The sequence below is a fragment of the Artemia sp. Qi Xiang Cuo genome, chromosome 7, assembly GCF_049724085.1.
Source record: "Artemia sp. Qi Xiang Cuo chromosome 7, ASM4972408v1, whole genome shotgun sequence".
NCBI classification, from domain to species: Eukaryota; Metazoa; Arthropoda; class Branchiopoda; order Anostraca; family Artemiidae; genus Artemia; species Artemia sp. Qi Xiang Cuo.
In genome coordinates, this window is record NC_142800.1 from 72,069,220 (window position 1) to 72,094,264 (window position 25,045).

Sequence of the window (25,045 nt, forward strand, 5' to 3'; positions counted from 1 at the left end):
ACGAAAAATATTATTTCTAAGGGAAATTTTTGTGTGTTCAGTAAAAGTAAGTTAGTTTTAAAGTAAAATGTTGTTACTTTGATGAGAAGGTTTGTTAGTTTTAAGCAAAACTTGCTACTTCTGACAGAAAAGTTGTTATCACAATAAAAAAAATGTTACTTCTAAGAAAAATTTGTGTGTGTTCATTAAAAGTATGTTAGTTTTAAGGTAAAATGTCATTACTTTGATGAGAAGGTTTGTTAGTGTTAAGCAGAGCTTGCTACTTCTGACAGAAATGTTGTTATCACAATCAAAAATGTTACTTCTAAGAAAAAATTTGTTATCTTTGGTAGAAAAGTTGCTAGTTCGAACAGAAAAAGTGTTATCACTGATGAAAAATATTATTTCTAAGAGAAATTTGTGTGTGTTCAGTAAAAGTATGTTAGTATTAAGGTAAAATGTCGTTACTTTGATGAGAATATTTGTTAGTGTTAAGCAAAACTTGCTACTTCTGACAGAAAAGTTGTTATCACAGTAAAAAAATATTACTTCTAGAAAAAAAATTGGTATCTTTGGTAGAAAACTTGCTAGTTCGAATAGAAAAAGTGTTATCGCTGAAGAAAAATATTATTTCTAAGAGAAATTCGTGTGTGTTCAGTAAAATTAAGTTAGTTTTAAGGTAAAATTTCGTTACTGTGATGAGGAGGTTTGTTAGTGTCAAGCAAAACTTGCTACTTCTGACAGAAAAGTTGTTATCTCAATCAAAAAAATGTTACTTCTAAGAAAAATTTGTGTGTGTTCATTAAAAGTATGTTAGTATTAAGGTAAAATGTCGTTACTTTGATGAGAAGGTTTGTTAGTGTTAAGCAGAACTTTCTACTTCTGACAGAAAAGTTGTTATCACAGTCAAAAAAATATTAATTCTAAGAAAAAATTTGGTATCTTTGGTAGAAAACTTGCTAGTTCGAACAGAAAAAGTGTTATCATTGATGAAAAAAATTATTTCTAAGAGAAAATTGTGTGTGTTCATTAAAAGTATGTAAGTATTAAGGTAAAATGTCGTTACTTTGATGAGAAGGTTTGTTAGTATTAAGCAAAACTTGCTACTTCTGACAGAAAAGTTGTTATCACAGTAAAAAAATATTACTTCTAAAAAAAATTTGGTATCTTTGGTAGAAAACTTGCTAGTTCGAACAGAAAAAGTGTTATCACTGATGAAAAATATTATTTCTAAGAGAAATTTGTGTGTGTTCAGTAAAAGTAAGTTAGTTTTAACGTAAAATGTTGTTACTTTGATGAGAAGGTTTGTTAGTGTTAAGCAAAACTTGCTACTTCTGACAGAAAAGCTGTTATCACAATAAAAAAAATGTTACTTCTAAGAGAAATTTGTGTGTGTTCAGTAAAAGTATGTTAGTTTTAAGGTAAAATGTCGTTACTTTGATGAGAAGGTTTTTTAGTGTTAAGCAGAACTTGTTACTTCTGACAGAAAAGTTGTTATCACAATCAAAAATATTACTTCTAAGAAAAAATTTGGTATCTTTGGTAGAAAACTTGCTAGTTCGAACAGAAAAAGTGTTATCACTGATTAAAAATAATATTTCTAAGAGAAATTTCTGTGTGTTCAGTAAACGTAAGTTAGTATTAAGGTAAAATGTCGTTAATTTGATGAGAATGTTTGTTATTGTTAAGCAAAACTTGCTACTTCGGACAGAAAAGTTGTTATCACAGTCAAAAAATGTCACTTCTAAAAAAAAAAAAATTTGGTATTTTTGGTAGAAAACTTGCTAGTTTGAATAGAAAAAGTGTTATCACTGACGAAAAATATTATTTATAAGAGAAATTTGTGTGTGTTCATTAAAAGTAAGTTAGTTTTAAGGTAAAATGTTATTACTTTGATGAGAAGGTTTGTTAGTGTCAAGCAAAACTTGCTACTTCTGACAGAAAAGTTGTTATCTCAATCAAAAAAATGTTACTTCTAAGAAAAATTGGTGTGTGTTAAGTTAAAGTATGTTAGTATTAAGGTAAAATGTCGTTACTTTGATGAGAAGGTTTGTTAGTGTTAAGCAGAACTTGCTACTTCTGACAGAAAAGTTATTATCACAGTCAAAAAAATGTTACTTCTAAATAAAATTTGGTATCTTTGGTAGAAAACTTGGTAGTTCGAACAGAAAGTGTTATTATTGATGAAAAATATTATTTCTAAGAGAAATTTGTGTGTGTTCATTAAAAGTATGGTAGTATTAAGGTAAAATGTCCATACTTTGATGAGAAGATTTGTTAGTGTTTAGAAGAACTTGCTACTTCTGACAGAAAAGTTGTTATCACAATGAAAAAAAATGTTACTTCTAAGAAAAAATTTGGTATATTTGGTAGAAAACTTGCTATTTCGAACAGAAAAAGTGTTATCGTTGATGAAAAATAATATTTCTACGATAAATTTGCGCTTGTTCAGTAAAAGCATGTGGATTTTAGGGGCAAATATCGCTATTTTGTTGAGAAGTTTTGTTAAAGTTAGCCAGAATATCTTACTTTTTTCAGAAAAGTTGTTAACTAAGTAAAAAAATTTTACTTCTAAGAAAATATTTGGTGTCTCTGGCAGAAAACTTGGTAGTTAAAACAGAAGAAGTGTTATCATTGATGAAAAATATTATTTCTAAGAGAAATTTTTGTTTTTTCAGTAAACATTTGGTGTTATTAAAGAAGATTGTTGTTACTTTGATGCAAACATTTAAAATACATGTGATTTTATTAATAATATTTGATTTTTGTTCTGAAAAGATATAAAAAAGCCTTTTGAAAGTATTGCTTGGTGATGGGATATTTAAAAAGCCATAAAGTAGAGTTGTGGGTGAAAAGGATGAGTACAGTTTTAAAATTGGTTTAGGAGGGACATTACGTAAAGAACTTGTTTTGAAATAACATAAAAAAAGTCTTTTGAAAAGTATTGCTTGGCGTTGGGGTATTCAAAAAGCCTTAAAGTAAAGTTGTGTGGAAAACGATGAGTACTTCAACTTGTAAAATTGGTTTAGGAAGGACATTACGTAAAGAACTTGTTCTGAAAAGATATAATAAAGCCTCTTGAAATGTGGGGGCCCTTCTATGTCTCAAGTGCAAATAAAAAGTATTAAAAAATGGGGACTCGGGGGCCTTTTGGGGCCCGGGGGGGGGTCTTTGGGGTCCCGGGGGCCTCTGGGCCCGGGGTGGACCCTTTGGGGTTTGGGGGGGTTCCTTCGGGGTTGGGGCCCTTTGGGGTTGGGGTAGGAGGTTGTTGGGGTAGGGGACCTCACAAGACTGTTTAAACGGAACTTGCATATTATAATGACCACAGAGTTTCACCCTCAAATCCTCTTCTAAATCATCTTCTAAAATCATCTTCTAAAATGCATCAAACTGTTTCGCCCAAATCATCTTCTAAAATGTCTCGAACGGTTTCGCCCAAATAATCCCCTAAAAGTAATTTCTGCGTGTTCCTTTTGTTTTGGCATCCCTGCGTTGTCACATTTGAAATTCCTGGGAAACCCTTTCCCGTGTTAATCTCTTCATCTCTTAGGTGTTCCTAGCTACACTATTATGGTTTCGATAGAATATTAATTTATCCCTCTGACCTAAAGATGGAAGAAGCCGTATTTAAAAAAAGGATTTTTCTATCTCTTTAGACTCTCGCATAATTCCAAGATAACAAGTGATGTTCTGTTTTAATTCGAATCTGGATTTATTCAACCGATAGAAATTAAGTGGCTAGTGGCATTCCCTAATGACGCCAATTTGTTTCTCTCAAATATAAATTTGAGAGGACAAAAAAATTTTATTTTTAAACGTGCTGAACTCCCATATTTTTTTTTTTAGAACTTTTGAAACATTTTAAATAAACGGCCCCTGTGTTTCAGGAGTCATTTTTAAATGATTGGAACAAAAAGTAAAACTTTAGCGTAAAGAGATGTACTGGGGAGGGGACAACCCCCCTTATATACGTAATAATTTCTGTTGGTTTTAGGTTTTAATGTCACTCCTTACTTTCAGTTGATAAAACTTCCTTTTTAAAAAATTTAATATTTAGATAGAGCATCAAGCGAACTGTTAATTTCTTAGGAAACGGAATTATAGAAAAATCGTCAAAGAAATCTGAGATTTTTTCTGTCAATCTGTCAATTGGCTATCTCAGAACTGAGATTGACGGAGCTAGATTGACTATCTCAGAATTTTCACTTAATGGCATTGCGGCCATAATTGACCAAAATTGTTGCTTGTGACACAGAATGATACTTAGTCGATACATGATCACATATATGGTATTATAAACGAAAAGAGAATCAAATGAACTTAAAAAGCGAAAGTAAAAGTCAAACAGACATACATTTTTCGGTACTACCAGGCGGGGGGAGGCACTTTCTTACCTCTCCGCTCTTTCCACTAAATTTTGACTTTTTGTCTCAGATGCTTGGACAGCTGGGCAAGTGCAACGGCAATAGGAATGGGAAAAATATTTTTCATGATACCTCAGGACTGGAAGAAATTATTAACGCCCATTTGCTTTAAACAATAAAACTTCTAGTTCAAACGTTTTAAGGGCAATCAGTAAATAAACACTTTGAGTTCTCCATTAACTACACTTGTTGCACTCATAAAGGCTTTCAGCCAGGGACGTACGCAGGGGGGGGGGGGGGCTCCAGCCCCCCCCCCGAAATCTCACGATTTTTTTTCATTTTCCCATAATTTTCTGATTTTTCTCACAGAATAATGGGTTTGAAGGATTTCCCCCCCCCCCCCGAAACAAATTGGGCCCCCCTCGAAACAAATTCCTGCGTACGGGCCTGCTTTCAGCATACTACTATAAACTAGCGTACAGAGCTGGGGATTGAGAAGATGGTAGCCCCCCCCCTCATATAAAGAATAAATTCTTTTCGTTTTAAGTTTTGATACCGCTATTTAATTTCATTTGAAAAATATATCTAATTTTCAATAAAGAATTGTTTTCCCGCCTTTCTACAAACACTGTGTCAGTTCAGCTTCTTACCCCAGCCCGGAAACGTTTCCTCAAATAGTAGGCCTAGCAAAAACTCAATTATCAACTCTAATTAATTTGCATTTAGTGGAAGTTGATTACATAGGTCGTCTGAAATGAATCTGTTGTGAAGAGTTTGTTCAGCAATGCTTCAACGCTTCTCTTTCCCTAGTGAAAAAAAAAAAAAAAAAAACAACAACCTTTTAAGGTGTTTTCTTGCCTTTCTTTAAAAACTTTGTTAGCTCGTTAGCCCAGCCATTCCCAGAAGCCAGGGCGGATGTTTTTCCTCAGATGGTAAGCCTAGTGAATAGTTAGTCATCAACTCTAATAAAACTTAATTTACATTTAGTGGTAGTTGATTATATTGGTCGTCTGAAATGAATCCGTTGTGAAGAAATTGTTCAGCAATACTTCTCTTTCCGTAATCAATAAAGAACTGTTCTCCTTCTTCAAAATCTCTCATTGCGTAGCACTTGGAACACTCTTCATTAGCATCAAATTCTGAAGACACCTAAAACGGAAAAATTATCACAATATAACCATTATTGCCATTTTTGTGTCCTTTTAATTATCTAGCAGCATTATTCTTAATAGTTGCTGCGTCACAGTGGTGATGACACCCTCCTTAGTCCGTCCTGGCCGAATGATTAGCACGCAAAACTCAAAAGTGAAGGGTCACTGGTTCGAGTTTAATTAAAGTGAAATTAGACAGAAATTACCACAAAAGACATGAGTAGGACTAACGCCATATAGACCTTCTAAAGGCAAGAGCGTCATTTGTACTATACTGAAGCAATTTTCATTTAAAGCAATGTGGTTTTTCTCTGTCAAAACATCAACAATCACAAAAAGAAAGAAAGAGAATCACAATAATAACCAAAATTATTACTACTACTACTACTAACAACTCACCGCAGCACCAAGCCGCCTGAGGCCAACACAGCTGGCTCCTCCTCCATCCCAATATATTCAAAGCCTCCCTCTTGACTCTATCCTAGGAAGTTCCCATTTTCTTTAAATCTTTCTTTATGACACCCTCCCACCCCAACTGCGGACGACCTGCTTTCTGTTTAGCCAAAGACGGTTGACCGAGATGGGTAATCTTCGGCAATCTGAAGAACATGTCCTAGCCATCTCAACCTTTCTCTCATTATAGCCCTAGAAAGCAGGATTGAACAACACTTTTCGTACATCCTATTGTTTGAAATACGGTCAGTCAGCCGGGTACCCAGAACAATCCGTAGGCAATTTCTCTGGAAAATATCTAGAAAATCTTCATCTGCTTTTCGGAGCCCCCACACTTCAGAGCCCTATTTAACCACTGCCATCACTGTAGCTTCCAATATTCTTACCTTGGCTTGCAGACTTATGTTCCTATTCTTCCAAACCTTTTTTAGCAGTGAAAAAACACCCTGAGCCTTAGATATTCTACTTTTAACATCTTCGCTGCTCGCACCGTCTTTACTAAAAATTAATTAAAAAACTGTCCGAAAAATAAGTTTTTCAAAGAAATGTAAAGGCAATTTTAAACTTAAGCTCAGGAGGTACAAATACCTGTTAACATTCAAACTCAACACGACCAAGAATTATTATTAAAGAATAAATGAAACCCAAAACGAACAGAAATTAAATAAACAATCAGGAAAAACCATACAACAAGTAATAATATAAATGAATAAATAGATCTTAAAGTGAATAATGCTTAGATCGAATATGAAAATCAAGCTTAAAACGAAAAAAAAAATTGTTTGCTATTAAAGCATAAATGAAATTTAAAATGAATAGAAATTAAATAAACAATCAATGCGAACGAACATAATTATATATTGATGTAAATGAATAAATAAATCTTAAAACGAGTGAAACTTAAATTGAATATGCAAATCAAGTTTTAATCGAATAAAAATAACTACAAACAAGAGTTTGGGTATCGTCTCACTGCAGAAGCCTAAAACCTACTGCGTCATTGGCGCTTTACTGAAAACAATTGTTTGAAATATTTTGCCTTTTGTAACTTTAAGAAATCAAAAATTAATTAAGATTTTATGGAATAAATATCAGCATACGTATATTAAATTGACAATGCACATTTTTTTTTTTCAGTAAACTCATTTGAATTTTTTTTTCAGTAAAGTACAAATTATATTCTGGCTTTTAGAAAGCATAGGGGTTTTGAACCCTACTCACATTAATTTATGCTCGTTTTGAGCTTGGCTCTAATATTTATTTTAATTTTTGTTCGTTTTGGGTTTCATTTATTTATTGATACTGATTTGGGGTAGTAGCATGCTTGGTAGATTATATGATAGTCCGGACGCCAAGTGTTGAAAATGTTAATAAGAACTCGACGGACTGGGGATGCATAAGATAATCGTATACCCTCCACCCCCTGGATTACATTTGCGGTCTCGGAAGTTCACATAGTGGATAATTGCGGTTGGTGGGACACTCCGAGAATCTACAGTGTATTATGCTCCGAAATGTTAGGTAAGAAAATGCACGTTCTGCAAAGTTTGAAGTGTATTTTTTCACTCAAATAGAAATGCCTAGTAGTCAAAGAACGTATTCATAACAAATAACACGATATGTCCCAAAAAAAAGCAGAGTTAAAAAATTCGCTAATTTATTTGAGCCTGGAACAATTTTGGAGAGAATAAAGAGATTCTAATAGAATATAAGATATATAATGATATTAATTGTTCAAAGATCCATCAATTCAAGATTTTTTTTCACTGTAATTTTTATTTTCATTTTCAATGCTGTAAGAACTGGAAAATAATAAATTTGTAATATAGGAGTAATTCGTTTTCAGTGAAGCACCAATGACGCAGAAGGCTTTAGATTTTTACAGTTAAATAAGGGGGCAGTATCCAAATTTTGCTTGTAGTGAAACTATATTTGTCTTGACCAATCTTGAAAAGAACTAATAAATTAAACTGAATATTTGATGCATAATGATATTAATTGCTAATATACGAGTAATTCGTTTTCAGTGAAGCACCAATGACACAGAAGGCCTTAGGTTTTTACAGTTAAAGAAGGGGACAGTAACCAAATTTTGCTTGTAGTGAAACTATATTTGTATTGACCAGTTTTGAAAAGAACTAATGAATTAATCTGAATATTTGATGCATAATGATATTAATTTCTAAAAACTCATCAGTTCAAAATTTTACTGTAATTTTAACATTTATTTTCAATATTAAGTACAAAAGAAAACATTTGTAATATAATTCGTTTCAGTAAAGCGCCAATGACACAGTAGGTTTAAGGCTTCTGCAGTGAGACGATACCCAAACTCTTGTTTGTAGTTATTTTTATTCGATTCAAACTTGATTTCAATTCAATTCAATTTATTCAATTCAAGTTGCATTTTCAATTTAAGTTTCACTCGTTTTAAGATTTATTTATTCATTTATATTAATATATATTGTATGTTTGTTCGCATTGATTGTTTATTTAATTTCTGTTCGTTTTAAGTTTCTTTTATACTTTAATAGCAAAATATTTGTTTTCGTTTTAAGCTTGATTTTCAAATTCAATTTAAGCATTCCTCACTTTAAAATCTATTTATTCATTTATATTGTTACTTGTTGTATGTTTTTTGCTATGATTGTTTATTTGGTTTCTGTTCGTTTGGGGTTTTATTTATTCTTTAATAGTAAATTCTGGTCGTTTTGAGTTTGAATTTTAACAGGTATTTGCATCTCCTGAGCTTAAGTTTAAAATGGCCTTTACTTTTCTTTGAAAAACTTATTTTTCGGATAGTTTTTTTTTCAATTAATTTTTGTTCGTTTTTGATTGCAAAAAGTTTCGAGTTTTTATGGCATGGGAGGGGGGGGGGCCTTACTGTCCGATTATTCTTGACTTTAAAAAACGGATCTAGAACTTTCAATTTAAATCGAATGAGGCTTTTTTCAAAGTCTATACGATTACCTCTTTGATAAAAACCTTATATATGAACAATAGACAGCTTACATAACTTGTTGACAGCAATTGACAACATTGAATGGATTGAAAACATATCTCCAATAAAGGGGTTTGGACCATTTCACTTGCTGACACAAAGGGATCACGACTGTTTGGAATTGACCTTAATATGAATTTGTGTGCCGAAGCAATTTTGCATCTATCACAGAGTATGTATTTTAACCTTATAATTGGATAATTATAATATATTTCCTATGTGTTCTTCCCATACAAAACCCCTTCCCATAAGTTATAAACCCCCCTTAATAAGTTATGCCACAGGGCATAACTTACAACGCCTACCCCTGGGCCCTAGTGGGCTGTGTCGACCCCGGAGTTTATTGTTATAAGAACTTTGAACTATTTCAACAAAATGTCTATCTCAAAATTTTTATCTGATGCATTTAGGGCATGGAGGAGGGAGAGGGGCTAGTTGCCCTTCAATCTCTTTTGACTCTTAAGTTGCAATCCTCAAAGACCTAATTTCCAGAACTTAAAACTACGTTTAATAAAATGGCTGTCTTAAAATTTTGATTGGATGTGTTTGGGGAAAATGTGGGCGTGAGAGGGGGGTTAGTTGCTCTCAAATCACTTCCGACTATTACAAAGGGCACTAGCCCTCGGAATTTCCAATCGAATGAGCCTTTTTAGAAGTTTCCTTATATGCCCCAGGGCATAACTTAAAACCCTTGCTCTGAGGGTTTTGGGGGATTGTCCTCCTCAAAAACATATTTTCTATCTGGAAATCAACTACGCTGAACAAAAAGGCTATCTCAAAATTTTGATTGGATATGGTTGGGGGAATGATAGGCGTGGGGGGGGGGCTAGTTGCCCTCCAATCACTTTCGACTATTAAAAAGGACACTAGCCCTTTAAATTTCCAATTGAATGTTCCTGTTTTGAAGTTTCTACGACACCGCCTTCTATAAAAACCTTATATGCCCCCGGGGCATAACTTAAAACTCTTGCCCTGAGGGTTGTAGGTGAGTGTCCTCCTCAAAAACATATTTTCTATCTGGAAATCAACTACACTGAACAAAATGGCTATCGCAAAAGTTTGATTTGATGTGTTTGGGGAAATGATGGGCGTGGGGGGGTCTAGTTGCCCTCCAATCACTTTCGACTATTAAAAAGGGCACTGTCCCTTTAATTTGCAATCGAATGAGCCTGTTTTGAAGTTTCTACGACAACTCCTTCTATAAAAACCGAATATGCCCCCAGGACTAAGCTTAATACCCTTGCCCTTAGGGTTGTGGGGAAGTGTCCTCCTAAAAAATATATTTTCAATCTGTGAATCAACTGCGCTGAACAAAAATGGCTATCTCAAAATTTTGATTGGATGTGTTTGTGGGAATGATGGGCGTAGGGGGGGGCTAGTTGAACTCCAATCACTTTTGACTATTAAAAAGTGCACTATCCCTTTGAATTTCCAATCGAATGAGCCTTTTTTGAAGTTTCTAAGAAAACGCCTTATATAAAAACCTTATATGCCCCTAGGGCAAAACGTAAAACCCTTGCCCTGAGGGTTGTGAGGGAGTAAATTTTGATTGGATATGTTTGAGGAAATGATGGGCGTGGGGGGGGGAAGGGGGCTAGTTACACTCCAATCACTTTCGACTATTAAAAAGGGCACTAGCCCTTTGATTTCCAATCAAATGACCCTTTTTTGAAGTTTTTAAGACAACGCCTTTTATAAAAACCAAATATGCCCCCCGGGAATAACTGAAAACTCTTTCCCCGAGTGTTGTGCGGGAGCATCACCCTAAAAAACATATTTTCTATATGTAAAACAACAGTGCAGAAAGAAATAGCTATATAAAAATTTTGGTTGGATGTGTTTGGGGGAAGGATGGGCGTGGGGGGGGGGGCTAGTTCCCCTCCAATCATTTTCGACTATGAAAAAGGGCACTAGCCCTTTAATTTCCAATCGAATGAGCCTGTTTTGAAGTTTCTACGACAACGCCTTCTATAAAAACCTTATATGCCCCCAGGGCATAACTTAAAACCCTTGCCCTGAGGGTTGTGGGGGATTGTCCTCCTCAAAAATGTATTTTCTATCTGGAAATTAGCTACGCTGAATAAAATGACTATCTGAAAATTTTGATTGGATGTGTTTGGGTAAATGATGGGCGTGGGTGGAGGAAGGGGTCTAGTTACACTCCAATCACTTTTGATTATTAAAAACGGCACTAGCTCTTTATTTTCCAATCGAATGAGCCTGTTTTGAAGTTTCTACGACAACGCCTTCTATAAAAACCTTATATGCCCCCAGGTCATAACTTAAAACCCTTGCCCTGAGGGTTGTGGGGGAGTGTCCTCCTCAAAAATATATTTTCTATCTGGAAATAAACTACGCTGAACAAAATGGCTATCTGAAAGTTTTGATTGGATGTGTTTGGTGAAATGATGGGCGTGGGGGGGGGGGAGGGGGCTAGTTACACTCCAATCACTTTCGACTATTAAAAAAGGCACTAGCTCTTTAATATCCAATCGAAAGAGCCTGTTTTGAAGTTTCTATGACAACACCTTCTATAAAAACCTTATATGCCCCCAGGGCATAACTTAAAACCCTTACCCTGAGGGTTGTGGGGGAGTATCCTCCTCAAAATTATATTTTCTATCTGGAAATCAACTACGCTGAACAGAATGGCTATCTCAAAATTTTGATTGGACGTGTTTGGGGGAATGATAAAACCCTTACCCTGAGGGTTGTGGGGGAGTATCCTCCTCAAAAATGTATTTTCTATCTGAAAAACAACGACGCTGAGCAAAAGGGCAATCACAAAATTTTGATTGGTTGTGTTTGGGGGCATGATGGGCGTGGGGGGGGGCTAGTTGCCCTCCAATCATTTTCGACTATTAAAAATGGCACTAGAACTCTCGATTTCCAATCGAATGAGCCCCATTTGAAGCTTCTACGACGACCCCTTCCATATGAAGTGCCTCTGGGAAAAAAAAAAAATAATAAAACATTGCAGCCGTATGGCCTTTGCTATAGGCAACGCTACAGCGTTGCCTCTGATACTACCAAGGTAAGTGAAGTTGTCCACCTGATCAATATTTTCGTTACCCAACGTCACCTTTCAATCTTCACTTATTCCTAGCCTTAGTGACTTAGTCTTCTTAACATTAATAACCAAAATTACTGACGAGAATCTAATGAAAGTAGACTGAATATTTAGTATCCATTTCCTGGAACTTTTAGCAATTTTGATATTAACGTTATAAAAAAGAAAATGTTTAAAATATATTTTGTTTTCCATTAAAGCGGAAATGACGCTCTGACATTTCGAAGGCTCAGGAGACGTTAGCCCTATTCCTATTTGTGGTAATTTCTTTTCGTTTTAGGTTTGACCTGATCATTCATTGAAATGTCTGTTCGTTTTTGGTCTCGTTTTTTCATTGATAGTTCTTCCGTTCATTTTAAGTTTGAATTATTGTTTGACTTCTTTTTTGTAAAATACTTTTAAAAATTAATTTCTGTTACTTTTAGTTGACATGGTTTTGTATTCATTAATAAAACAAACATTTGTTAAGTTTTGTCGATTTTTCTGCTTATGAATTGCTATTTATTTATCAGACGCAATATTGCAATAAATTCTAATAATACTTCTATTGCAGAATTTTGGATAGATGGGAAGGGGGAATATTATTCAAATAGATGAGGCAACAGTAGTAATATTCAGCTGTTTTGCTGTGATAGTTATCATTATTTTTTGTCTTATTTTTTTGTGTTGTTCACATGTCACACATGTTGAATGTCACACAAAGGGGTAACCCGTGTAAAAGTTATGTTGCGTAATATCCCCCTCCCCCACCCTTTAAATTATGTCTACCAATATTTACGAGCTTCATTAACTTTAAGCTAAAACGAGTATATCCCTATACAAACAAAATTAGGTCAACATAGGATACAAAGAAATAGCAACCAATATACAACATTGTCAAAATGACGAATAAAATACTGTACAAAGAAATTACGGAATCTTTTTGCTTTCGAAAATATATATATTTTTTAATAACAGTCTATCGGTATTCTGTCTAGTTAGTAGTATTAATTAGCGTAGTATTGATTCAAAAACTGTCTTGGTAGGAAGGCAGAATGTCTTGGTCAAACTCGTCAAATAAACTTGGTCAAACAAAAGTCAAACTCGGAGAGCAAAAAATCTCATAATTGAAACTTTATTTCAGAATAATTCACTATAATCGCGATTTTTTTCTTAATTCATCCCCAAACGACGGTCTAAAAAAATCATTTGGGATTGAATTCAGTCAAATATCAATGATTATAGTAAACTATAAAATTTCAACTATAAACTGTGAAATTTCAACTATGACATTTTTGTCTAGAACGATTTTGAATTGTATTTTTACTCTGATACTTCTTTTTCTTCCTTGCGAATTTCTGCAATTCATCTTAAAAGTCAAAAGTTATATTAAACAGTTGAGCAATATCTTCAAATCAATGACATATTAAAAATTAGGTATAATAGGAAACATAATTTTGTACTGAACATGACAGCGTTTTGAAAAAAAAGCGCAATTACTCCAGAGTGCGGCTAAAAAAAAAAAAAAATTTAAGAGACATTTGGAACTCCTGTACTTAGAGAGTACTTTAAGTGATTTACTAATTTTCTTAGATTCAGAATTTCATGGCCTTATATGAAACATTGTGCTTCTATAAAACTTGCTTTAAACATCTTTCTGTGCAACGTGGTCAATTTTTTGTTACATGTTGGCAACACATTTATGAACAACTATACTTTTACTATTCCAAGTGGGGAGATAAGTAAAATTAAAATTGTCTGAAATGAAACGAGTCGCTCTGTTAATACCATTCTTTCTTAAACGGGGATGGGAATTTAATTGTACGTATAAAGAAACTCATCAATTTAGCTGATTCATAAGCACAGATAATTCTTTTTTTGATGTATTAAAAATGTGTCTTTTGAGGAAAATACTTGTAAACATATCCAGTAAAGATAAATACTAGACCTAATCAAAAGAAATACGGCTATAGACACATTCGGAGTTAAGAGCATTTTTCCATATTTTTCCAAACTAGAAAAAACGACGCAACTATATTTCAAAAAATGGTTCGATTTAAGCACTTTAGTCCGAAGTGGGCGTTAAATTAATTTTCAAGTATTGCAAAATTAAACAGAGGTTCGGTTTGCTCAGTTGTTAAAAGTCTTAGAGATGACGATTGTGCCATTATAGTGTATATTGGAAGTTATGTAGTACTGAGGGGATCATTTCCTTTTCTTTGGCTTGCTGTATGAGTTTGCTTAAACATTAAAGAAAGTATTTTCTGAGAAGCGATTAATTGCCATATAACAAATGCTAATACTACAACTAATATCTCACGGCAGCACAAAGCCACCTGAGGCCAACACAGCAGTCCCCCATCCCATGTTAGTCCCAGTTCATTCAAACTCTTTATCACGACCTCTCATCAACCCGTTCGTGGATGACCTGCTGCCCACGCTGCAGAGACAAGCATGACATCTGTCATGACCGTGGCTTCCAATATTCTAATCTCAGTTTGCCAAATTACCTTCCTATTCTAACAAGAAAAGAAATCCTGCGCCCCGGCCAGTCAACTGGAGGCTTTGTGATAGTGATATAACACCTATTTTTGTGTGATAATAACACTGTGCTTAGTATATAGGGACAAAGAAATTCCTAGTGGCTAAGCGACTAATTATAAACGACAAAGAAATTACGACGAATTATGGCCATTCGTTTAGAAGCTTTACATATACAGAAAGACACGAGTATTTTAAAAGTAATAATAGTGTAAAAGCTTGGATTCACCTTGGCAACTAATTGGTTTTTCGCCCTCAACAATAGGCTCCTATAAACAAGAATCGACATCCTTCGCAAACAATCTCAAGCTGAATACCTCCAACAGGTTATATATTCATTCTTACAAAAATTATATTAGAATGGAGAGACAACTCATAATAAACAACATGGCTAGGAGACAATGTTTTTATTATCATTTAAAACGACTGTACACCTTTTAGGGCCAACCTGATACACTTTGAATATTATTTTCATTATTATACTATCCTATAAATAAAGTAAAATTGGCAGAACTATATAAATTCAATATTTAAACAATTTTCATACGCTAGTTATTACCATACACAAAGAAAGAATTCCAATTTAGAGCCCAGACTTAGGGCTTGTTCAGACAGACAGTTCAAAGAAAAAAGCTTGAATTTCTTCTTTGAAAATTTTAGTAGGTTTTTACACATACCTCTCCTCTTTCATGATTTGCCAGATCAAAAAATGGAATTAAAGCCAGGATTGATTGACCATTTTCATCTAAAATTGGATTTTGACGAGTCATCACCACAGATACAGCCCATCTGAAACAAAACCATGTAATCATTTATCAGCCAGATTTAAAGTTTATGTATAACCTACAAACTAGCGTTGAAGTACCGCAAAACTGAAATCTGATAGTTTGAATTGATTAAGTAAAGACTTACACAGCCAATTGGCTAAACTGGCTAAGAAGAAAGTAACATAGCATATAGTTATACATATTATGCATCTGAATACCATATACCTTACCTTAGACCTTAGCTCCTCCTGTACCTCCAGAGGCACACAGGGCGTCCGTTAACAACCTCCAATCATCCCGGAAATGAGCTGCAGCGTAGATGTCCTCCCACTCTGGGACTAAGGATGCATGAAGGGCTCTCCTGTCCCGCTCATATGGCCGCGAAGCGTGTTTTTGGGCCTTCCTCGTTGACGCGTGTCGTCTGGTTGCCACTGGAGAAGCATATTCGATAGTCTCGATCCTGGCATACGGATAACATGGCCAAGATAGTATCAAGTTTGTTGCCAGACTGCATCAGTGACATCAGGGTGGTTTGTTTAGTCGCGAACATCTCAGTTTGTTATCCCATCCTTCCAGTTAGTATTCATGATACGTCGAAGACAGTTGTTTTCATATGCAGTAAGTCGTTTTCCTTTCTCAGCTGTGAGTTTTAAACATTTCATCGCGTACGTCAAGATCGAAAGGACGTTGCTTCTGAAAAGGCAAAGTTTTAGCTGGAGTGGGTGCTACCAAGATATCGGAATTCGGTGACTTGCTCTATGCTTTCAGTCCCCAGCTGGATATTCATCGGTGAGTTAGTGGTTGACATCGCTTTGGTTTTAGGGGCGTTGATATGTAACCCAAACATCGTCTGCAAAGTCGAGATCTTTGACTAGTTCGCCTGCAATTCTGATTCCGTATCCATCAATTTGTTTAAATATGTAGTCCACTATGAGGATAGGGAAAAATGGAGACAATAAGCACCCTTGTTCGACACCTGTCGTCACTTTGAAATATCTTGTATTTCCTTCGGAGTTTGTCACGCAGCATTCCGTGTCTTCGTACACTGCTGTGATAAGGTGAACCAGCTTTTCAGGAATACCGTAGAAGATCAGGATCCTCCGTGGATAATTTGAAGTGGAAACCTACACAATGACATATATCCTAATAGATTAGGCTAAATAAGGAACTCATTTTTGATATCAAAGACTTCAATATGTATGTATGTATTTCCAAAAAAAGGCATCGGGCCATAGGAAAAAAACAAAACAAAACAAAAACAGAACATAAACATAACAAAACCAACAAAAACACAAATAAATTAAAGAAAAAACGTACTTATATATGAATCTTCAAGAAAATATTTATAAAGAGATACATCTTTCACGATGTATCAGCCCTTCATCAACATACTTAGCCAAATTCCTTAATGTCATTTTAACTCGTGATCCTACAATCCCTTCCACCCTCCTTCTATCTGCCAATACTAACGAAAAACACTTATTTCTAAGATCCGCCAATTCCTTACAATTCCCCAAAACATGAAAAATATCCTCATCATCTTCCCCACACATCGGACATATGTAGTTTCTGGTAGTAGCAAGCGCCACATTAAAAAAAAAGGAGAAAAAATGAGGATGAGAAATCAGCAAAAAATAGCTAAAAAGACATGGAACCAAACACCTGAAGAATGCGCAGCTTCTCTTTGAAAGTGTGGTTGTCTTTGGGAAACAACGCATGGCCAATTTTTGAATATTTACGGACGAAAAGCTTTGTTAAATTTAGCTAACTAGATTTGCTTGTCTTTTTTCATGGTTCTACATGGCAGCACTGGCGAAAATAGGGTACAACCCCAAAAACATCAGAATTTTGAAACAAACAAAAGAAAAAAAAAACCTAACATGGGTCCAGGGGGGGGGGTATTTTAATTTGGTGTTCTTGGAATTTAAAGATAATTCGTAATAGGATGTGATGATTTTTTTTTCAAATTCAAGTAGAGATCGACATAAAAACTGAAAACAAATATCAATTATTTTGTATATGGGGGAGTACCCTGACTCGTTCCAAACCAAATTTCTTTAGTATTGCGTTTTCACATACTGAAGGCTCTGCGGCTGGCCAACCGAGCTTACTAAATAAATGTAAAGTAGATTTTCTTTAGCAAATTATAGGGAAAGCAAAATATACGACAATGGCCAACCTTGAAATTTTTATGCCTAAACAGTAAGTAAACTGTCATTAAAATCCCGATGTCTCTAAAAGTCATTAACTCCAAATTGGAGCTAAGGGGTTGCGCATTATATACAATAGGTGCTAATTATGTCCTGCATACATTGCCAAGTGTCTTTCAAAGGATTATTAATTAAAGTATATTTTGAAACCTGGGTATTTGCAGTGTATCTTTGAATAAATTGCTATAGAAAAATGCATTAGAACACGGTCAATATGAATATTATAACATACATTTTTCACAAACTATATAGATTTCTTAAATTTGTAATTTAGCTCATTTTTGCGGGACGGTCTGACTATTTTTTCGTATTTATTTTTTTTTTAAACATGTCTATAAACTCGGATCATTATGTGTAAATCTTTTTGTAATATTCTTTGTTAAATTTTCAGGTATACTCTAGTGGATAGATTAACATAGTAGATTTCTTTTTACTATATTGATGAAATGATACCGCCATCGTGGATGTGTAAGATTTTTTCCTTTCTTTTAGATGGATGCCATCCCCACACAGGTTGATAGATAGTGGTTCCAACATAACTTACAGCACTCACCACTCCCCTTCCCTACAAAAATCTTTTTCTGTTTGAAAAATATCTTTCTAAAAAAAATCCCTAAATATTCATTTATTCCATAAATATTTCCTTCTTTATCCAAGTGCTAAAAATTATCTCTCCCTGACATACACCGCTTAACTTCTTTACTATTTAAACATGCTTTAATAGACATTACACCCCCAGACCTTTTTTCATCGCGAGGAAACTCCGAAGGACATCAATGCTGCGACTTCGCACCTCCATTTCTGGATCTCCTTAGTATAGTCCTAGGTACCATTTCTGGGCCTTTACGTTCCTTCCGGTTTTTCTGGTAGTCCTATTCTACAGGGGCATTACACCTTTGCCAAGAGAACAGGTTTTTCTGGTAGGTAAAGATTTCTACAGGTCATTACACCTTTCAAAGAGACGGGTTTTCTATTGTGACATCGATTTTTTGGAAGTCAAACTCATGGATACATGTTTATTTATTTATTTTTAGTGTTAACTGGGCAATGACTAAAGGAACATTTGAAGGTGGAGAAAAAAAAGGGGTAATTAGCGATTGGATAATTGTAACAAGAAATGATTAAAAAGTGTTTTGGTTTGCACAGTGTTGTCAATTTTAAATAGTTTAGAAATAAAAAAAATTAACAAGAAATGGCTGAAAAGTGTTTTGAGGGAGTTGAGTTGCACGAGGGTTCAGTTACATGCGGATTCAGTTACACGGGGATTAGTTAAATGGGGTCGAGTAGCACGGAGGTTCAGTTACATGGGGGGTTCAGTTGTACGGGGTTTCGGTTATACAGGGGTTCAGTTACATGGAGGGTTCAGTTATACAGGGGTTCAGTTACATGGAGGGTTCAGTTATTTTTTCTGATTTTGTGTGTTTTCGCAAGAAAATAACTGGTCTTTTAACAAACTTAGCCATAGCTACCTGAATTGATAGGTGATTTGAATAAAAGGAATTCAAATATTTTGTCTATGAAATAGAAGCTAACTCAATTTGCGAAAAGATATTCCATTTGAACAACTCTGATCTGATTGAATTGTTGCCGACAATGAGGTTTAATCGCTGCTAAGCCTATTGTTATTGCGAAAAGGGTTACTCAATTTACTTCTTAGTGTTAAATGACAGATTTCCAAATACGATAATTTTGAAAAGCAGACAAAAAAATTGGTTTGTCCCCTCATTTCTGTAGAGCAGGAGATAACTTAATTTACTTAGACAATGAATGATATTAATTAGTGATTGATTGTATCAGTGGAAAAAAAGGATTAAACTGATTAACAGTTAAGGTAACCCCAAAGGAGCTGTTAACTGAGGTAATTTGTTATAAATTTGAAAAATACCTAACGACGAATCGGAAACGTTTGATTAACATTTGAAAAAAAAAGGAGTAATGGGATTGGCAAATTGGAGGAGATGGGGTGGTTATGCACTGTATAATACACAAGTGATGTTTTGGAGAGTTAGGGGTCGTGTGTGTCTCTTTGGGCTATGTGTGTCTCTTTGAGAGCGTTTGAATATTTTGGTTACTAAAGTATTATATTTTCATCATGTTTTAGGATATTCGATTAGGATTAACTTAACTTCATTCCTTGAGTGTTGTCGGAGGTAACACGTAAGTACCAAATTTTGAGTTCACTGCAGGGAATTTTCCACAAGGAGAATTTTCCATGGGGAGGGAATTTTCCAGGAGGTGAATTGCTACAAGTTTCACGGGAAAAATAGAAGCTAACTCAATTTGCGAAAAGATATTCCATTTGAACAACTCTGATCTGATTGAATTGTTGCCGACAATGAGATTTAATCGCTGCTAAGCCTATTGTTATTGCAAAAAGGGTTACTCAATTTACTTCTTAGTGTTAAATAACAGATTTCCAAATACGATCATTTTGAAAAGCAGACAAAAAAATTGGTTTGTCCCCTCATTTCTGTAGGGCAGGAGATAACTTAATTTACTTAGACAATGAATGATATTAATTAGTGATTGATTGTATCAGTGGAGAAAAAAAGGATTAAACTGATTAACAGTTAAGGTAACCCCAAAGGATCTGTTAACTGAGGTAATTTGTTATAAATTTGAAAAATACCTAACGACGAATCGGAAACGTTTGATTAACATTTGCAAAAAAAGGAGTAATGGGATTTGCGAATTGGAGGAGATGGGATGGTTATGCACTGTATAATACACAAGTGATGTTTTGGAGAGTTAGGGGTCGTGTGTGTCTCTTTGGGCTATGTGTGTCTTTTTGGGAGCGTTTGAATATTTTGGTTACTAAAGTATTATATTTTCATCATGTTTTAGGATATTCGATTAGGATTAACTTAACTTAATTCATTGAGTGTTGTCGGGGGTAACACGTAAGTACCAAATTTTGAGTTCACTGCAGGGGATTTTCCACAAGGAGAATTTTCCATGGGGAGCGAATTTTTCAGGAGGTGAATTGCTACAAGTTTCACGGGAAATTATCCGTACATAGGTTTTTTCCAAATTTTTAAAGAAAATTTGCAAATGAAAAGAGGATTTTTGCACCAAACTTATGTTAATTTCTGCTCGTTTTGGGTTTTGATTCGATTATTTCCTACATTCTTTACAGTCTCATGAAATGTAATTAAACAAATATAAAAGATTTTTCAACTAAAGTAAGGAGGTTTAAAACTCATAACAGATTTTCTTTAAAAATTTGGAAAAAAAAGCCAACTTCACAATAAAGAGTAAGGAGTTAAGGATGAGACAGACTTTTGATCTTTTACATAATTAAATAAATAAAAACGGGGGGGGGGGTTCAGTTGTACAGGGTTTCGGTTATACAGGGGTTCATTTAAAGAGGTCTCACTTGCACGAAGGTTCAGATGCATGGGGATTCACTTGCTCAGGGTTCAGTTACACGGGGATTCAGTTACAATGGAACCCACACAAAAACAATGGGAGGCACACACAAAAGCTAAATTAGCCCAGTGCCCTACGAGAAATCATGAGGTGCATGGGGGGTTGACTTGCACGAGGGGTTCAGTTAAAGAGGGTACAGTTACACAGGAGTTGAGTTAAATTGGGTTGAGTACAAATATAATATATTTTTCAACTAAAGTAAGGAGCAAGTTTAAAACTCATAACAGATTTTATTTAAAAATTTGGAACAAAAGCCAACTTCACAATAAAGAGTAAGGAGTTAAGGATGAGACAGACTTTTGATCTTTTACATAATTAAATAAATAAAAACGAGGGGTTCAGTTGTACAGGGTTTCGGTTATACAGGGGTTCAGTTAAAGAGGTCTCACTTGCACGAAGGTTCAGATGCATGGGGATTCACTTGCTTGGGGTTCAGTTACACGGGGATTCAGTTACAATGAAACCCACACAAAAAACAATGGGGGCACACACAAAACCCAAATTAGCCCAGTAGCCTACGAGAAATCATAGGTTGCATGGGGGGTTGACTTGCACGAGGGATTCAGTTAAAGGGGGTAAAGTTACACGGGGGTTTAGTTAAATTGAGTTGAGTTGCACGAAGGTTCAGTAGTACGAGACTTCAGTAGCACGGGGGGGTTCAGTTGTACAGGGTTTCGGTTATACAGGGGTTCAGTTAAAGAGGTCTCACTTGCACGAAGGTTCAGATGCATGGGGATTCACTTGCTTGGGTTTCAGTTACATGGGGATTCAGTTACAATGGAACCCACACAAAAAAACAATGGGGGCACACACAAAAGCCAAATTAGCCCCGTGGCCTACGAGAAATCATAGGTTGCATGGGGGGTTGACTTGCAAGAGGGTTCAGTTAAAGGGGGTACAGTTACACGGGGGTTTAGTTAAATTGGGTTGAGTTGCACGAGGGGTCAGTAGCACGAGACTTCAGTAGCACGGGGGGGTTCAGTTGTACAGGGTTTCGGTTATACAGAGGTTCAGTTAAAGAGGTCTCACTTGCACGAAGGTTCAGATACATGGGGATTCACTTGCTTGGGGTTCAGTTACATGTGGATTCAGTTACAATGGAACCCACACAAAAAAACAATGGGGGCACACACAAAAGCCAAATTAGCCCAGGGGCCAACGAGACATCATGGGTTGCCTGGGGGGTTGACTTGCACGAGGGATTCAGTTAAAGGGGGTACAGTTACACGGGAGTTTAGTTAAATTGGGTTGAGTACAAATATAAAAGATTTTTCAACTAAAGTAAGGAGCAAGTTTAAAACACATAACATATTTTCTTTAAAAATTTGTAAAAAAAAGCCAACTTCACAATAAAGTTTATGTAGTTAAGGATGAGACATACTTTTGATATTTTACATAATTAAATAAATAAACACGGGGGGTTCAGTTGTACAGGGTTTCGGTTATACAGGGGTTCAGTTAAAGAGGTTTCACTTGCACGAAGGTTCAGATGCATGGGGATTCACTTGCTTGGGGTTCAGTTACACGGGGATTCAGTTACAATGGAACCCACACAAAAAACAATGGGGGGCAGTTACATTTTCTTGATTTTTCAAAGTTCATTTTGAAATTCTTTCGTTGAAATGCAAGAGTTGAAATATTTCAGTAGTTTTTGGTTGTGGTTTAACTTGTCAAAGTTACATTTTCTTGATTTTTCAAAGTTCATTTTGAATTTCTTTAGGTGAAATGCATCAGTTGGAATATTTCAGCAGTGTTTGGTTGTGGTTTACCTTGTCAAAGCTACATTTTCTTAATTTTTCAAAGTTCATTTTGAATTTCTTTCATTGAAATGCAAGAGTTGGAATATTTTAGCAGTGTTTGGGGGTGGTTTACCATGTCATACCTATATTTTATTTATATTACAAAGTTCCTTTCGAATATCTGTCGTTGAGATGCAAGATTTGGAATATTTCAATGGTGTTTGGTTGTGGTTTACCATGTCACAGTTACATTTTCATGATTTTTAAAAGTTCATTTTGAATATCTATCTTTGAAATTCATTAGTTGTAATATTTCAGTAGCGTTTTGTTGTGGTTTAACTTGTCACAGTAACATTTTCTTGATTTTTAAAAGTTCATTTTGAATTTCGTTCGTTGAAATGCAAGAGTTGGAATATTTCTGTATTTTTTGGGTGTGGTTTACCTTGTCACAATTACATTTTCTTGATTTTTCAAAGTTCATTTTGAATTTCTTTCGTTGAAATGCAAGAGTTGGAATATATAGTTGGAATATAATAGTGTTTGGTTGTGGTTTACCTTGTCACAGTTACATTTTCTTGATTTTTCAAAGTTCATTTTGAATTTCTTTCGTTGAAATGCAAGAGTTGGAATATTTCAGTAGAGTTTGGTTGTGGTTTACCTTGTCACAGTAACATTTTCTTGATTTTTAAAAGTTCATTTTGAATTTCTTTAGTTGAAATGCAAGAGTTGGAATATTTCAGTAGTGTTTGGTTGTGGTTTACCTTGTCACAGTTACATTTTCTTGATTTTTCAAAGTTCATTTTGAATTTCTTTCGTTGAAATGCAAGAGTTGGAATATTTCAGTAGTGTTTGGTTATGGTTTACCTTGTCACAGTTTCATTTTCTTGATTTTTCAAAGCTCATTTTGAATTTCTTTCGTTGAAAAGTAAGATCTAGAATATTTCAGTGGTGTTTGGTTATGGTTTAGCTTGTCACAGTTACATTTTCTTGATTTTTCAAAGTTCATTTGGAATTTCTTTTGTTGAAATGCACGAGTTGGAATATTTCAGTAGTGTTTGGTTGTGGTTTACCATGTCAAATTTACATATTCTTGATTTTTCAAAGTTCATTTTGAATTTCTTTCTTTGAAATGCATGAGTTGGAATATTTAAGTAGTGTTTGGTTGTTGTTTACATTGTAACAGTTAAATTTTCTTGATTTTTAAAAGTTCATTTGAATTTATTTAGTTGAAATGCAAGATTTGGAATATTTCATTAGTGTTTGGTTTTGGTTTACCATGTCAAAGTTACATTTTCTTGATTTTTCAAAGTTCATTTTGAATTTCTTTCATTGAAATGCAAGAGTTGGAATATTTCAGTAGTGTTTGGTTGTAGTTTACCTTGTAACAGTTACATTTTCGTGATTTTTTAAAGTTCATTTTGAATTTCTTTCGTTGAATTGCAAGAGTTGGAATATTTCAGTAGCGTTTAGTCGCGTTTTACCTTGTAACATTTAAATTTTCTTGATTTTTCAAATTTTATTTTGAATTTCTTTCGTTGAAATGCAAGAGTTGGAATATTTCAGTAGCGTTTGGTTGTGGTTTACCTTGTCACAGTTACATTCTCTTGATTTTTCATAGTTCATTTTGAATTTCTTTCGATTAAATGCAAGAGTTGTCTTTTTTCACTTGGGTCTGTTTTTGGTTTACCTTGTCACATTTACAGTTTCTTGATTTTTCAAAGTTCATTTTGAATTTCTTTCGTTGAAATGCAAGAGTTGGAATATATCAGTAGTGTTCGGTTGTGGTTTACCTTGTCACAGTTACATTTTCTTGATTCTTCTAGGTTCATTTTGGATTTCTTTCATTGAAATGCAAGAGTTGGAATATTTCAGTAGTGTTTTGTTGTGGTTTACCTTGTCAAAGTTAGATTTTATTGATTTTTCAATGTTAATTTTAATTTCTTTAGGTTTAAATAAATATTTTGAAAAATTAAGTATTGGATTTTTTTTGGTTTAATTTTAACAGTTAATGTTTATATAAATTTAAATTTTAAATATTTATTTATATAATTGAAATTCGAGAGTTTGAATATTTCATTAGCGTTTGGTCGTGGTTTACCTTTTCACAGTTACATTTTAGTGATTTTTAATAGTTCATTTTAAATTTATTTCGTTGAAATGAAAGAGTTGGAATATTTCAGTAGTGTTTGGTTGTGGTTTACCTTGTAACAGTTACATTTTATTGATTTTTTAAAGTTCATTTTGAATTTCTTTCGTTGAAATGCAAGAGTTGGAATATTTCAGTAGTGTTTGGTTTGTGGTTTACCTTGTCACATTTACATTTTCTTTATTTTTCAAAGTTCATTTTGAATTTCTTTCGTTG

At 34.5% G+C, this 25,045-nt stretch overlaps 1 protein-coding gene across 1 annotated transcript in view; it reads right to left on the reverse strand.

The window, feature by feature from the left end:
• The window catches only part of LOC148950660 (actin-histidine N-methyltransferase-like), a 243,758-nt gene that overhangs the window by 19,864 nt on the left and 198,849 nt on the right, over positions 1-25,045 (reverse strand). The window contains exons 7-8 of the mRNA XM_089092544.1: positions 15,216-15,327; positions 5,325-5,492 (exon numbers count right to left, since the gene is read on the reverse strand). Coding sequence (XP_088948670.1) covers positions 5,325-5,492; positions 15,216-15,327 — 280 coding nt within the window. The remainder of the gene's footprint in view (positions 1-5,324; positions 5,493-15,215; positions 15,328-25,045) is intronic.